The sequence below is a fragment of the Taeniopygia guttata genome, chromosome 4 (assembly GCF_048771995.1).
Source record: "Taeniopygia guttata chromosome 4, bTaeGut7.mat, whole genome shotgun sequence".
NCBI classification, from domain to species: domain Eukaryota; kingdom Metazoa; phylum Chordata; class Aves; order Passeriformes; family Estrildidae; genus Taeniopygia; species Taeniopygia guttata.
Window position 1 is genome coordinate 70,536,068 of NC_133028.1, and position 13,680 is coordinate 70,549,747.

Below are 13,680 nucleotides of genomic sequence, written 5' to 3' on the forward strand. Positions count from 1 at the left end.
AAACAAAAACCTGCTCTCATCATCAGCTGGCTGCTGGGGAGCTGCTCTGTGAGCAAGGACAAAATGATGAGCATTTTACTTTATCTCCATGGTCTTTGGTTTATGTTGGATAGAGTAATGCATTGCCATTTGCTTGCCAGTTTGTTATGACTTCTACCTGCAGTTTCACAATCTCTCTGTAAGGTTTTCCATCTGTTTCTGCTCTGATAATAGATATCAGAGCAATCTGGAAACTTGTCTTTAAATGTCCAACTGGGTCTCCAGGACTGGTGAGATGTGACTGGCACTTCCTAGCATGAAGCAAACACATAAGCAAGCAGAAGCAAAATGTCATACTCAGATATCAGTGGATTTATTGGAGAAGAATCCAAACTCTAGGCAGTTTGCTGGCAAAACAGCTAGAAAATAGGGATTGGAGGAAGCTTTGCCATTTCAGTGGCTCCAAAGTTATGTCACATTTCTTTAATGCCATACAACTGCTGTAGGGCTGGTAATGCTTTCAAAGATGCTTTTACCTTGCAGGCGGCCACAGACTGTATTAGGCAGAACCAGCCTCTGATAATATTTAAGCACCGACCACAGCATGTGGCAAAAGAACTGTTAGCAACTGCCTGAAGAAACCCATTAAAATAAGCAGCTGTTTATTCTGATGCTTAATGAGACAGCAGTTAGAGTGTTGCAATTTTACACTTACTGAAACATTTAAGAGCTCTTCAAGGCAAATGACAGTAAACTGGGATAATGTAAGTCTTGTGTTTATTAAAGCTTGCTTTCAGGTACCTCTTTAGAGCTTCTCAGCACTGGGGCCATGTGGAGCTCAGAAGTGTGAGACTGCCCCAGAGGGAAAACAAGTGGAACCACAAGACAGTAAAGCTTGGAGGGGGGATATCTCTATCAGGTACTGGAACAACAGATGTTGTTCTAAACATCAGGTTGTGCTGCTGTTAACCTGGAACCCCTCGGCTTTTGGACTTTTTTTACCTAAAAATTGGTGAGTGGAGGTAGACATCCTTGCTTAAAAAAAACAACAGTGTTCTTGGGTTTGGGGGATGAAGGCTGGGTTGAAGATGATGTAATTACTTCAGTGGAATTTGTAATAATGAAAGATGGTGCTCTAGAATGAACCTGCTCAGACTCACCTATTGGAGGGTGGGGTTTTTTTTTTGTTTTGTTTGTTTGATTGTTTGTTGGTTTTGATTGTTTGTTTAGAAACTTTTTGTTTTGTTTATTTTGTTGTTGTTTTGGTTTGGGTTTTTTTTTCTAATTTACTAAAGGACTAAATTTTTAGGAAGCTTGCTAGAGTTAATTGCTTGTTAGAAACTTAAGGTCAGTGGCCCCTGTTATGTTTTGACTGGCAGTGGTTTAAACAGATCCTAGCAAAATGAAGCAGTGCTTTAATTGTGGCTGATGCTTTTAAGTTTAAATGAAGCTTTGTTTCCTAAGGTCATTATGGTACCAAGTGCAATTAATTTTCTAAGGAAGTCAGGTCTAGGGATATTTTAGAACACCCTGAAAAGATTCTCATTTAGACTACAGGAATGTAGTCATGTATCTGCCAAAGGGTTTGCTCCAGGCTACCTGAATTTAGCTTCATTATCTTAGCAGAAGGAGCTTCCTTAAGAAACATGACTCATGATGGAGAATTTCATTGGAGGATATATGTAGCTAACATAAAAGCTGCTTATGTGCTTATGTACATTCGTGACCATGACACTGATAGCATTCGAGTACTTCTGAAGGGAAGGGTTGCATCCAGTGAAAATTTTGTATTGAGAGGAATCTTTTGGTCAGAATAGTGTGCTGTGAGCAGTGTGTTCATGAGCTGTGGTGGTGCCCAGCACAAATCCTGTTGCCTAGCCAGAGGTTTAGCCAGCATCTGGTCTGTAATTCTCTATGTTGACACCATTGTGTAAGAACTGTGCTGCAGTCCAGGGTGCCTTTGAGAATGAGAAAAAAAGCCTTGGGTGTGGGATTTGAGACCAGGCATCCAGTCTTTTCTCAGCAAAGGTGAAGCAAAGACTTTGCCATTCTATGGTGCATAGTAGTTGTGGATTCAGAAGCACTCAGCTGGGACAAATGTGCTCTGGGGCAATTATTTCAGTTTGCAATTATGTGCTCTGGAGCACATAAAAATGTACTCTGGGGCAATTATTTCAGTTATTTCAGTTCTCTTAAGGGCTTCCTTAAAGAAGTTAAGGTGGTGTCATCCATGTCATAAGTGATGGTCAAAATTTTAGGACTTAATACAAAGGGGTTTGAAATCTTCAAAAGCTCAGACATTGATGACACAACAGTGTTCCTGCCTTTATCAGCTCATCTCTAAATTCAACATGTCACGAGAAGGTGTGCAGAAACATCTCTACAGAAATTTCACAAAGCAGTCTGAGTAAAAGTGTGCTTCATTTCAGGTGTGCACCAGCACCACTCCTGCTGGCCTTTGTAGTGGGTTGGACAGAAGCTAACATTCCTTCTGGGAACGTGCTGATACCTGCTCAGGATGAAGCTGATGCATCTAATTTACTGCCTGAAGTAAAAATACTACCCAGAGTAATTACTCCAACAAATGTGTCAGAAATAAGATACCTGGAAATAATAATTGCAATGCCAATGTTTCATTACTTTAAACATTCTGTCACACCCTGCAGAATTCTCCTAGCAAGGTAGGCCAGCCCAGGCCCTGCAGTGATGGTGTTTAACAGCAGCATAAGGAGAAGTGACAGCCACCATTCCCTCCCACTTTGTTCAGTATAGCAACACACCCAAAATGAGCTGTGAATATATATATTCACTGGATAATGTCTGTATCGCATTAACAAACTTTGACACTAATGCTAATGCTTCACTAGAAGAAACATGACAAGTAGGCTGGTTCAATGTGCACTTAGCACTGAAAGATTTCTAGCACACACAGTGAGACTTTTGTTGGTGCTCGACAGCTTTGGCTATTTCAAATCTCTGCTCAATCACAGGGGAGGAGCAGCCAGCAGCGCTGCCTTCCCTCCCTTGGCTGCAGTGGGGTCCAGGTGCAGAGACCGATTATTTCTGTACAGGCATGGACATTTAATCCTGTTTCCTTCGTCCTCTCCCTCGGCAGACGCTGCAGAAGAGCGCAGAAACGGGGGACTCTGGCTTTGCAGAGCGGGGCAACAAAGCCAACACTCCTGACGCTGCAGAGCTTGCGGGGAGTTTGGAGCCGGGAAAGTTTTTGCCGTCTCGTACGTGGCAACCCGACCTGATAACCGAAACTTAGCATCACCGGGATGAAGCGGCGAGAGCAGCGGCGTTAATAGCAGCAAAACCCGCCCGAGCCGGGGTGTCTCGGAGCGGTGGCGCTTCGGGCGGGAGAGCGCGACGCAGCCGGACGGGTCCCTCCCACCGGGCGCAGGTGCTGGGCGAGGAAGCCAAGGGAAGGAGCCGGGAACCAAGGGAAGGGGACCGGGAGCGAAGGGAAGGAGCCGGCAGCGAAGGGAAGGAGCCGGCAGCGAAGGAAGGGGACCGGGAGCGAAGGAAGGGAGCCGGCAGCGAAGGAAGGGAGCCGGCAGCGAAGGAAGGGGACCGGCAGCCAAGGGAAGGAGCCGGGAGCGAAGGAAGGGAACCGGCAGCGAAGGGAAGGAGCCGGCAGCGAAGGAAGGGAGCCGGCAGCGAAGGGAAGGAGCCGGCAGCGAAGGGAAGGAGCCGGCAGCGAAGGGAAGGGGACCGGAAGGGAAAGGAAGGGGACCGGGAGCGAAGGAAGGGGACCGGGAGCGAAGGAAGGGAGCCGGCAACGAGGAAAGGGCACCTGGAGTGGAGGAAGGGGACCGGCAGCCAAGGGAAGGAGCCGGCAGCCAAGGGAAGGAGCCGGCAGGGAAGGGAAGGAGCCGGCAGCCAAGGGAAGGAGCCGGCAGCGGGACGGTCCTGCCGCGCTCCGGGGACTGAAATAAAGCTCAGGCCCGGGTCATAGGGAGCTCTCGGTCACAGGCACCTTTGTGTTTTCAGAGCCTGGGGGAGCTGATGCAGACCTGGCTGACAGCTTACGGCACGCCCGGCCAGAAGATGCTTCTCAGCTCTCTCGCAGACTGAGAGAGGGGAAAACACAGACACCGCCTGCGGCCACTGGGCTTTGGCAGCTCCTTCCCAGCCTGTGCTTTCTGACTGCCAGAGATTTTAGGGACTGCCTGTCTCAGAAGATGGTCAGAGAAACAGAGATTTCCTGTGACAGGATGCAACACACCACCGTGGCAAGACGGTAAAACCACCCTGGTTTCAGGTAACTGTCCAGTTTCATATTGAGGGTTTTTTAACAATGACAGCTTCTTGCCAACAAGTTCATAATATCCCTCAGCAACACATCCATCAGCCCAAACTGTTATGCAGCTGCAGCTGTCATTAGAAGGGTAGATTTCTGCTTTGTAGTGAGCGGTGGGGAGGCTGATGCTCCAGCTGATGTGCAGGCAGAGCCCTCCTTACCTGTGGCAGGGATGTGGCAGGGATGTGCTCTGCTTCCTGCTTCCAGCTGGACTCTGAGGCCGAGCCAGGGAGAAACACCCAGGCCTCAGCTACCCAGAATACTAAAGCCTTATGTGCACAGCTGGAATTAAAGCACTTGCACTGTGCAGGACTAACTGGCTGTCCCTCAATCGTGTTACTGAGTTTCCTTTCTTTCTGAAGGGCCGGAATTGTGATATGTTCTCTCCTGTTTCTGATTTCCTTCCAGGCTGTGTAGATGCACATATAACCCTTGGCACAGCCATGCCAAGTTCCTTTCTGCTGCATTGGCTGAGAAGCTGTCCGACAGAGCCATGGGTGCTCAGGCAGCTGCTGAGTGGCTGTGACCTTCCTGGAGATGAGCAGGGCACACAGTCCTTCACAGAGGTCAAGGAGACTTTTTCCCTTTGGCTCTGAGCTTCCACTCTCAGTTGTTGCAGTGCGCTGTGGGCAGCTGCTGTGGACAGCAGGGCTTTGTCAGCCACGTTTGTACCTCTGTCTGTGACACTGCCACTGCCAGGACAAACCCTGCTCCCTCCCGTGACCGAGGCAGGAGCTGACACACACAGACTTCCCACTTGCTCCCCATTTCCTTTGTGAGTGCCCACTCCTCCTTATCTCCTGGAGAAACAGATTGCTCTGGATTACTTCCATTTTCTCCAGAGAAACTTTGATCATCCAGGAGGAAGGTTTTGCCCAGCTCATAAATGTTGCCTGCTGGGGCCTGGCTTCCCACATCTCCGCGATGCCAGGTGCCCTGCCTGCCCCTCTCTCCAGGTGCCCGCTGCAGAAGCCTCCTTGCAGGCGGCCATGGCACACTGCCCTCCCTGTGAAGCTGGGGAACCTGGCGCAGCTCGGGGCACTGTAATGAGGGAAACTCTGCCTTGTCACTTTGGTATGTGCCTGCCAGGAGATTTGGGGCTCCCATTCCCAGGGCAGGAGGGAAGAGCAGTGATGCATCTCATAAGGAATTGTGAGTGAACCGGGCACAGCAGAACCGAGCTGAATTCAGCTGAGCCGAGCTGCGCCGAACGGAGCGAGCGGCTCCGGGCTAAACCGAACCAAGTTGAGCTTGGCCGAACTGAGCCAAGTTCAGTCAAACTGAGAGAGCGGCTCCAAGTTCGGCCTAACTGAGCCGAGGTGAGCTGGACTGAGCCGAATCTAACCAAAACCAAAGCTTACGGGTCGGGGATGGCTTGTTAAATTTAGGAATATAGCAAAGCAAGTGACATGAGAGAAGTGGGAAGATTGGATTTACTGGAGGGTAAAGAGGAGCCGAGGCAGGTTTGGGGTATGAGATTCAGCGGGCTGAGACAGTGCAGGGAAGGGAAAAGGGAAACAGAGGCAGGGAAATAAACCGGGAAAATGCTTTGGTCTAAAAGCCCATCGTCACATGTGCTCATTAACAGTCCCGAGAGCAGGAGGCTGGGTTCGCTGAACTCGGTTCGGTTCAGTTCGGTTGAGCAGGGCTCGATTCGGCTCAGCTTCGGACCACAAACAGGTCTCGTGTGAAATGCGACTCCGCTGCTCCCTCTCCACGCCGGGCATCTCTGACAGCAGCAGCCGTTCGGGAACGGGGAAGAGCTGGGATCGCTCCTCAGCGGGAACGATCAGGGACCAAACGTGGCTGCCACTGCGGGGTGACACGGGTCCATTCCGGGAGCGGCAGGGCCCTGCGGGGACACGGGGTCGGGGCAGGGAGGGGCTGTTTGGCTCTGCCCGCGCGTCGGGCCCGGCACAGGCGCAGGTGCCGCGGGCAGCGCGGAGCCGCGGTGCGGCCGTGCCCGGCGTGTGAGCGGAGCGGAGCGGCGGAGCGATCCGGCAGCGCCGGGACCGGGGAGCGCCGCTGGGGCCGCAGCGCCGGTACCGGGGAGCGCCGCTGGGGCCGCAGTGCCGGCTCGGCTCCGGCAGGGCGCGCTCGGGGTCTCCCCGCAGTACCGGCGTGCGTCCCGCGGGGGGCGCCTCGGCGGGAGCTGCGCCGCGGGGGCGGAGCGCCGGGGGAGAGGCACCCCCGCCTTTCCTGGGGGGCCGGCGAGGCGCTGGCGGAGCTGTGGCTTAGCGGGGCCTCGGGAGGGACAGCCGCGGTCCCCGCGGCGGTGACTGGGCTGTAACGGGGACCCGGACGCTGCCCGACCGTGTGGGGAAAAGGGGCCGGTGTCCCCCGGCCCTTCCAGGCTGCGCTGTGCGCGCACCTGTGCTGGCCCCGCCCCACGCCCGTAAATGGCGGCGGCTCCTCGGCCCGGGCTGCGGCGGGACCGGCGCTCGGAGCGTCCTGCGGAGATCAGATCGGGGCTGCTCCCGGCGCTGTTCGGAGATGGGATCGGGGCTGCTCCCGGCGCCGTGCGGAGATGGGATCGGGGCTGCTCCCGGCGCCGTGCGGAGATGGGATCGGGGCTGCTCCCGGCGCCCTGCGGAGATGGGATCGGGGCTGCTCCCGGCGCCCTGCGGAGATGGGATCGGGGCTGCTCCCGGCGCCCTGCGGAGATGGGATCGGGGCTGCTCCCGGCGCCCTGCGGAGATGGGATCGGGGCTGCTCCCGGCGCCCTGCGGAGATGGGATCGGGGCTGCTCCCGGCGCCCTGCGGAGATGGGATCGGGGCTGCTCCCGGCGCCCTGCGGAGATCGGATCAGGGCTGCTCCCGGCGCTGCGCGGTGTCCGAGGCGCTCAGGTGGGACTGGAACGGGATCTGGGCCCGGGGATTTGGGTCCCGGTCCCGCCGGTGTCTGCTGTGGGAGCCGGGCAGAGCCGCTCCTTCCTCGGCGGGCGGGGTGGGGGTGCCGGGGCCGGAGGATCGAGGCGGGATCGGGGCTGGGATCGGGACCGGTATCGCCGCGGGCGGGAAGAGCCGCTCCGGGACGGGCGCTGCCGCTCCGGCTGTGCCGGGGCCCCATCGGCACCGCCGCTGCCTCAGAGCCGCCTCCGGCCCCGCGGGCGGACACGAAGCCGCCCCGCAGCCCCCGCGGGATGCCGACCTCCCCCCGCCCCGGTAGCCCCGTGGCCACCGCGCTCCCCTGCGAGCAGCAGCGCCCGCAGCCCCCTCCCCGTGTCCGCATCCCCGGGGAACCCCCCCGGACGAGCGGGGCTGCAGCGGCTCCGGGATGGCCGCTGGGGCCGAGGCGTTGCTGCTTCTGCTCCAGTTGTGCCCGGTGTGGCGCTAGAGCTCTGCCAGGGCTCGCTCCTGCTCTGCCTGCTCGGCCAACACCTGCCAGCTGAGACCTGATGCTCTCCTTCCTGTCTCCCGCTTTCTCTGCAGCTCGCACTCTCCAGTGTTCAGAAGTGGGTGAAAACAATTCTTTATTTCCAGTACCTTGAGGCTCATGGAGTTAAATGATGAGAAGCGACTGGCCCAGCTGCACATTGAACACAGAATTTTGGCCTTCTCAGCACCCTGCTCCAAGTGTCAAGGTCATGACAAAGGTCACGGGTGGGATAGGAATGACTGCTGCCAGTAAGGAACTCCTATACAAATGCAGCTCCTTTTCTTCTCTTAATGCTGCTTTACACACCAGCCCCTGCGCTGGCTCTAGGGCAGAACTAGCTAGCACCTGACATGACAGCACCAAACTCTTCCCCATAACCCTGAACTCTTCTACCCTTTCTAGGGTTTACCCAACAGCTGTAAATGTGCTCATGCTATGTCCCTTTGCAGGGAGAAGCGAATGAGACAAGTCCTGAGGGTTACCTTGCTCCATGGCCGATGTTCTTTTGGAGAGCAGCAGGGGGCATTCCCTGCAGGTGAGTGTTGTCAGGACAAAACAGTGGTGGCTGCTGAGGCCAGGGCTGCTTTTCTGGCCCAGAGGCCTCGATGTCTCCCTCTCACTGCCAGCAATGTTCCTTGGTGTTCCCTCAGTGTGTCCCAGCTGGCTGGGAGCGCAGGGCAGGAGAAGGCCAGAAACCCGTGGAAGGGAAGCAGCACCTCTTGTCCTTGGGATCTGCAGAGGAGAAGCTGTGCCTGCACCGTGGCTCCTCAGCCAGGGGCTGCTCTGACCAGGCATGGGGAGATGCTTTGGTCTGGACAGAGACCACTGACAGCCCAGAAGCCCAAGGAGCAGCTGGCATTACCTGGGAATGGAGGCACAGGCTGCTTGCAGAGCGGCTCAGACAGCAATTCCTGGTTCAGAGATCCCACACAGCTGCAAGGTATGTCCTGGCCACCCCAAATCCCTTCTCTCTTTTCCAGCCTGAGGCCATCATCCACCAGCAGCATTAAAGCCAAGGCAATCTTCTCTCACAGATATTAAATGCCAAGCCATAGCCTCGGAGATGCTCTAAAATCAGAGGTTTGAGTGGGATGACGTTTGGAGTTTTTCAGGGAGCCAGCTGGAAGTGCAGAAGTGATGGAAAACTCACAGGTGGGTCCCACTGGAGGTGTGCTGCAGTCAGGGATGTGCATCTCTTTCCTGAGGGAAAAGGCCATGCAGAGGCCACTGCTGAGGCTCTGAAAGGAGCTGAGCTTCTGCAGGAGAGATGTTCTGCCTCAGCACAGGCCGGGAGCGCATCCAGCCACCGCCTTGTCCTGGATGGGAGATGAGGCTGCTGGAATGTCACCTGGAGCAGCTGAGCACGTTCTGTCCCTGCAGCAGCCAGGAGCCAAAGCAGATCCCTCCTGGCCAGGCTGGTGGGCAGCTGCTGGATCTGCTGTGGGGGAAAACTCCCTGCCCCTGCCAGGAGCACTGACTCTGCTTTTCCTCCAGCTCCTGAGCAGTGTCAGGGCCACCGGGAGGGAGTTCAAACCCAAAAAGTCCCCACAGCCCCCAGAGTGAATCATCCCAGCAGAGAAACGCAGCATTGAAATAAAAAACTTACAGCTCTGTTAAAAAGGCTGTGACAACACTGTAATGGGATTCCCAGGAACCTTCTGCATTGCTCTTGGTTATGCTTTTATGTATTTTTAGTCCCTCAACGGGCAGCTTGTAGAATTTATTCTGGGACCTAGAGGTTGAGCAGGGTGGGCTCTGGACTGACCTTCGCCTCTGGTGCCACTTTGTGCGAGCACAACTTGGCCTCAGCTTTCCCCTCCAAAATGTCCCTCCCTTATTTCCCTGCGGGTGAGCTGGGATTTGGCCCCAGACTGTCACTCCTCACCTCCCCGTGCCCGCACAGTGTCCCTTCTGTTCCCCACAGAGCCCTGGGGACACCAGGGGGTCCCTTTGCCTTCTCCTGCCCCTTTCCAGCCCGAGGCTCCTCTGCCCTTGTCCCACACAGCACAGGGGCACAAAAGGGGAAAGGCTCCAGAAAACATTTCTGCAATTAACCAGCAATTATTTCAATTCCCCAGTGAGAAGAACATGAACTCACAGCCACCGAGGCCTGACGGGTTCCTGCAGTGAGAGCTCGGCGTGTGTCCGCAGAGGTGAGTGCAGCATCTGAAAGGAAAAAACACAGGGGAAAAATGTGATTTATTTTGCTTCAGAGTTATTTCAAGTTCTTAAAGCCCAACCAACTTTTGCTGTTGATTTTGATCGGGTGGAACAGGAGCAGTGGGCAGAGGTCGTGCCATTGATGCGACGTGCCTGATGCCTTTTGGGCAGAAAAATTTGATTAAGCTCACCTGATGTCAAGCAGTTATTAGGAAAGATTTATAGCTCTTTAAACATAACACCCTTTAATTACCATAGTGTTTATTCCATGATTTTAACTCATTCTCAGTGTATTTTATAAAACTTAAAATAACACCTCCTCATAAACCATTAGACAGAGTCCTACTGCCAGTCTCACGCTTCCACATCTAACAGCAGACCCTCCCCATAACCAAACAAAAAATCAAAATAATGTGCCAAAATTAGTCCTTACTAACATTAAAAATGCAACTCAACCGTATCTAACAAAACACCCAAATTTATTTCTTCCAAACACCAAATACTCTTCAAATTCTGAATTAAAAACTCTTAAAAAACAACAAAAACCATCAAAACATACTTCAAATATAGAAAAGCCTAACCAAATAAATAAATATTTCTCTAAGGCCGCAAAAAATATAAAACAATCTAATCAATAGCCTACATTAAAAAAACCCACTATACAAATTAGTACCATTCTAAATATAACATAAATAAAAATGTTTTACTAAGAAACATATCTCCCTATAAATAAAATATATAAGTAATAATCGTAAGTCAACAATCTAAAATTTCTCAAAAACCAAAATACTTTAAAAAGTCTATTTATAAATATAACATTCAATAAGTTAAGTATTAATAAAATCAAACAAAATTAATTTTCACTATATTTAAATTAACTATTCTTAAATTTCATTTTATCACTTTAATATTCTATTAAAATTAAGTTAATTATTCCTTACTATCAAAATTCATTCTAAATTTAAATGTTATTTAATATAACTTCTCTTAAATTGTATTAAAAATCATTTCTCTAAACTATAAATATATGGTTAATTTTCTTAAAAAAATGAAGCAACTCCAATTAAAACAACTAAAATAAAACACTAACATCTATTCATAAGTAAAAGAAATACAGTTTATTACATCATAAATTTAATCAAAAATTCTATTCTTCATTACAATCTCTACTTTTTTTATTTTTTAACACATAAAAAATAGTAATTACTATTAAGATCATGCTATTTAAAAATTTTAATTCTATTTCCTTAACTTAAAAAAATATTTACATATTATCTTCTTCAAACTTACTACTAATATGCAAAGTATATAAATCTATTATTTTTATAATAAACATTATTTATAAAATATTATAACATTTTAAACAAATTTTCATATACTTTACCATCTCTTTATATAATTATCTAAAAAACATATAAAATTTCTAAATCCTACTTTTTTTATTCTCTCTTTATACATCTAGTATCTAGTCTCATTTACAAACTCATCCTTTAAAACTTGTTTCCAGTTCCATTTCTCTCTCAACAATGTCTGTCCTATTCCATGGCATTTCTAACTCAGCATTTCTTATCTCAAAATTTCCATGCAGATAGATACTATGTAAACCTTCTGTCAAACTCTGACAATTTTCTACAAGTCCATTTCCCACAGCAGAGCTGCTCCCTGCCCAGCACAGGAGCTGCAAGGGCTGTTGCAGGGCACAATGTCTGAAGGAACACTGGAGCTGTGACATTACAGCCAGCAAAAACAATTACTAAGTAAAAGAGATCCTCACCTGCTCCAAGAACTGAACCTCTGTGGCTCATCCTCACAGGGTGACCGTGCTCCAGGGAGGAATCTCCATGCAGCCCCCGAGACCTGGGGTCAGATGCCACCCTACCAGCAGAAGAACAAGGGGTTAGTGAAGCTTTTTGGACACATTCTGTCCTCAGAGTGGTTTGACAAAACATCGTCAATGTGATCTTTAATAAAGACAGCTTGCACCCATGTTTGCAACAGAGTTTGGTACGTTATTTCCTCAAAGTCTCTGTTTTAATGCATTTTGATATTAAAAGTGTTTAAACAAGATTTACCATGAGCTCTGCACCCTGCCATGCCCCAAGCCCTAAGGAAGAGCTGGATATCCTCACACTCACCCAAGCTGGGGCAGCTCTCACATGGGGAGGGAGCTGCTGCAGCATTTAACAACACTTAAAAATCACCCCTGCCTTGAGGTGTCCAGACCTGGGAGAAAGCCCTTCCACCACCCTCTTGGATTTCCCTCCCTGTCCCTGGCTTTGCTTCCAGCTTGGGAAGGTTTGTCCTGGGGCCATTTCAGCAGCACAAAGGGCTTTTCCAACCTCAGGGGTTCCCTGGGAGCTCAGTGACTGACCCAGCTGCGCACCCAGGCACGGGGGAAGCTCTAAACACAGATTATGCTGCCCTGGGCCAGAGCACTCCAGGGCATCCTTGGAACAGCTGCAGAGAGCAGGAAAAAGACACAGCTGCAGCACTGATCCTGCTCCCGCTTTCCCAGAGGGGCAGGAACACCATTTCCTCCCGATCCTGAGAGCTCCCAGGGAAATCCCTGTTAGGGTGGCACTGAAGGTGCCACTTTTGTGCCACCCTTGCCCCAGAACCACGGCCCAGCAGGTTTCTGTGGGAGCGGGGATTGCTGGTGCAGTTCAGAAGCTGCACATCCCTAAAGCATTTCCTTAGGAACATGAAGCTTCCCCCGTGCATTTTGTAGTCCAGTTAGTAATTTAAGCGTATTTCAAGAGAGTTTTAATCAGAATGAGGTGACTTGGTGTCAGCACAGCATTAGCTGTGGGCCATCAGGAGACTCACCAGACGACATTCTCTGCAGAGCCTCCATTCTCAGCACTCCAGCTGGTCAAGGGGAAAATGTCAAAACCGAGCCAAACTTGTTTTTCCAGCGGTTTCCATCAGGACTGTTCAGGTTTCCCCCGACCCTCGGCCGTACCACGGGAGCAGCTTCTCCGTGCGACCCCCGGGGGTGGCACAGGGACCCCATCCCGCTGCTCCCCGGGAAACAGAGCCCAGCGCAGCCCACAGAACCGCGGCAGCGCAGCTGGGAGCGCGGCGCGGGCTTTATTCCCTGGCACACGATCCCGGGGAGCCCCAAGTGCCGGGACAAACCCGTCCCGCACACGGAGCATTTGCTGCAGGGGATGTTTCTGAGGGGATCCGCCCGCGCTGCTCCGGCCCTGCCCCGCCCGCGGCCCTGAGGCGAGCGGCGCCCCGGCTGTGGTGCTGCCGCCGTGTGGGCAGAGAGCGGCACTGCAGCCCCCGGTTCCTGATGCCGGCCTGTGGGGTATTTTTATTGTATTTTAAGGGTATTCTGAGGTTATTTTTATGTTTTTGTGGGGGTTTGAGGATATTTTGAATATGAGGGTTTTTTAGGGTATTTTTATGTTTTTTTAGAGTCTTTTCATGGCATAGAGGCTGAGGGGCAGCTTGAGGGGCACTGTGGGAGCTTGAGGGAGCTGAGGGAGGAACAGGGAGAGGGGACATGGGTGACACAGGGAGATGCTGAGGGGGACAGGGGCAGCTGGAGGGTGACACAGAGGGGCTGAGGGGCAAAGGAGAGGAGTTAAGAGTGACACACATAAATGAGGGATATCTACCTTGTGAAAGCAAACTCAGCAGCCCAGGTTCCTGGTTCCAGTTTGCATGGTTCCCTTGGGACTGTCAGGGCAGCACAAGTTTGAGGTGGGGGCACCTTGGGTCTGGGACGCATCCTTCGCTGTTTGGATGTTTTGCAGGTGGTCGCCCCCTCAGGGCCACAGAGCCCTGAACATAAACAATGCCACTTTGCCCTGGGAAAGACAAGTCGCCAACCCAGGTTCCTGCTGTC

At 51.8% G+C, this 13,680-nt stretch overlaps 1 protein-coding gene and 1 long non-coding RNA gene across 17 annotated transcripts; one reads left to right on the top strand and one right to left on the bottom strand.

Annotated features, from left to right (window-relative positions):
- The first annotated feature begins 2,801 nt into the window (after positions 1-2,801).
- On the top strand, positions 2,802-11,819 carry LOC115495130 (uncharacterized). 16 transcript variants are annotated; one of them, XM_072928944.1, is made up of 7 exons: positions 5,924-7,132; positions 8,114-8,199; positions 8,315-8,604; positions 8,699-8,816; positions 9,045-9,082; positions 9,743-9,817; positions 11,413-11,819. In XM_072928944.1, exons 1-4 carry the CDS (start codon positions 6,779-6,781, stop codon positions 8,734-8,736), a joined length of 768 nt encoding a protein of 255 aa, XP_072785045.1. In that variant the 5' UTR covers positions 5,924-6,778; the 3' UTR covers positions 8,737-8,816; positions 9,045-9,082; positions 9,743-9,817; positions 11,413-11,819. The 16 variants fall into 16 exon arrangements, 13 of the variants coding, with proteins under 13 accessions (XP_072785053.1, XP_072785051.1, XP_072785050.1 ...); XM_072928947.1 differs by having other exon boundaries at positions 11,475-11,819; XM_072928946.1 differs by having other exon boundaries at positions 11,478-11,819.
- Positions 11,272-13,067, bottom strand: LOC140684022 (uncharacterized). The gene is made up of 2 exons (XR_012055855.1): positions 12,651-13,067; positions 11,272-11,699 (listed from the first exon to the last, which is right to left on the bottom strand). It is a non-coding gene; the product is annotated as an uncharacterized lncRNA (long non-coding RNA).
- Positions 13,068-13,680: the final 613 nt, after the last annotated feature.

Coding starts and splice junctions, on each gene's coding strand:
- LOC115495130 (XM_072928941.1), top strand. CDS start 6,779: ATGGGATCGGGGCTGCTCCCGGCGCCGTGCGGAGATGGGATCGGGGCT. Junction 8,200..8,314: donor GCAGGGGGCATTCCCTGCAG/GTGAGTGTTGTC, acceptor GTGTTCCCTCAG/TGTGTCCCAGCTGGCTGGGA. Junction 8,605..8,698: donor AGATCCCACACAGCTGCAAG/GTATGTCCTGGC, acceptor CTTCTCTCACAG/ATATTAAATGCCAAGCCATA.